The following is a 651-nucleotide window of genomic DNA, read 5'->3' on the forward strand; positions in this document are numbered from 1 at the left end:
AGAACAGGGCCTTGGCGGAGGCGATGACGTTGTCCAGGGTGATGCCGAACTTCTCGTACAGCACGGGGGCGGGGGCGGAGGCGCCGAAGGAGTCGATGCCGATGAAGGCGCCCTGCAGGCCGATGTACTTGTGCCAGCCCTGGCTGCAGCCGGCCTCCACGGCCACGCGGCGGGTGACGGAGGCGGGGAAGACGCTCTCCTTGTACTCGGCGCTCTGCTCCTCAAACAGCTCCCAGCTGGGGAAGGACACGACGCGCGTCTTCTTGCCGTCCTTCTCCAGAGCCTCGGCCGCCTTGTAGGCCAGCTCCAGCTCGCTGCCGGTGCCGATGAAGATCACGTCGGGGGTGCCCTCGCTGTCCTTGATGATGTAGGCGCCCTTCTCAACACCCTCGGCGCTCAAGCCGGGCAGGTTGGGCATGCCCTGGCGCGACAGCGCGATGGTGGTGGGGCGCTTGCGGTTGGCCACGGCCACCTTGTAGGCGCCCGCGGTCTCATTGCCGGCCGAGGGGCGGATCATCAGCATGTTGGGCATGGCGCGGAAGGACGCCAGGTGCTCGATGGGCTGGTGGGTGGGGCCGTCCTCGCCCAGGCCGATGGAGTCGTGGGTCATCACGTAGATGGCACCCAGCTGCGGTGGGTGGGGGTGGGGGT

General features: G+C 68.2%; 1 protein-coding gene across 1 annotated transcript in view; it reads right to left on the minus strand.

Annotated features, from left to right (window-relative positions):
• Positions 1 to 610, minus strand: part of MNEG_2599 (transketolase) — a gene marked incomplete at both ends in the record, with an annotated part of 4,693 nt that extends 4,083 nt beyond the window's left edge. Inside the window, one exon of the mRNA XM_014048931.1 lies at positions 29 to 610. Within this exon, the coding sequence (XP_013904385.1) occupies positions 29 to 610 (582 nt within the window). The remainder of the gene's footprint in view (positions 1 to 28) is intronic.
• Between the last annotated feature and the right edge of the window lie 41 nt (positions 611 to 651).

The sequence above is a fragment of the Monoraphidium neglectum genome (assembly GCF_000611645.1).
Source record: "Monoraphidium neglectum strain SAG 48.87 unplaced genomic scaffold scaffold00298, whole genome shotgun sequence".
Lineage (NCBI taxonomy): Eukaryota > Viridiplantae > Chlorophyta > Chlorophyceae > Sphaeropleales > Selenastraceae > Monoraphidium > Monoraphidium neglectum.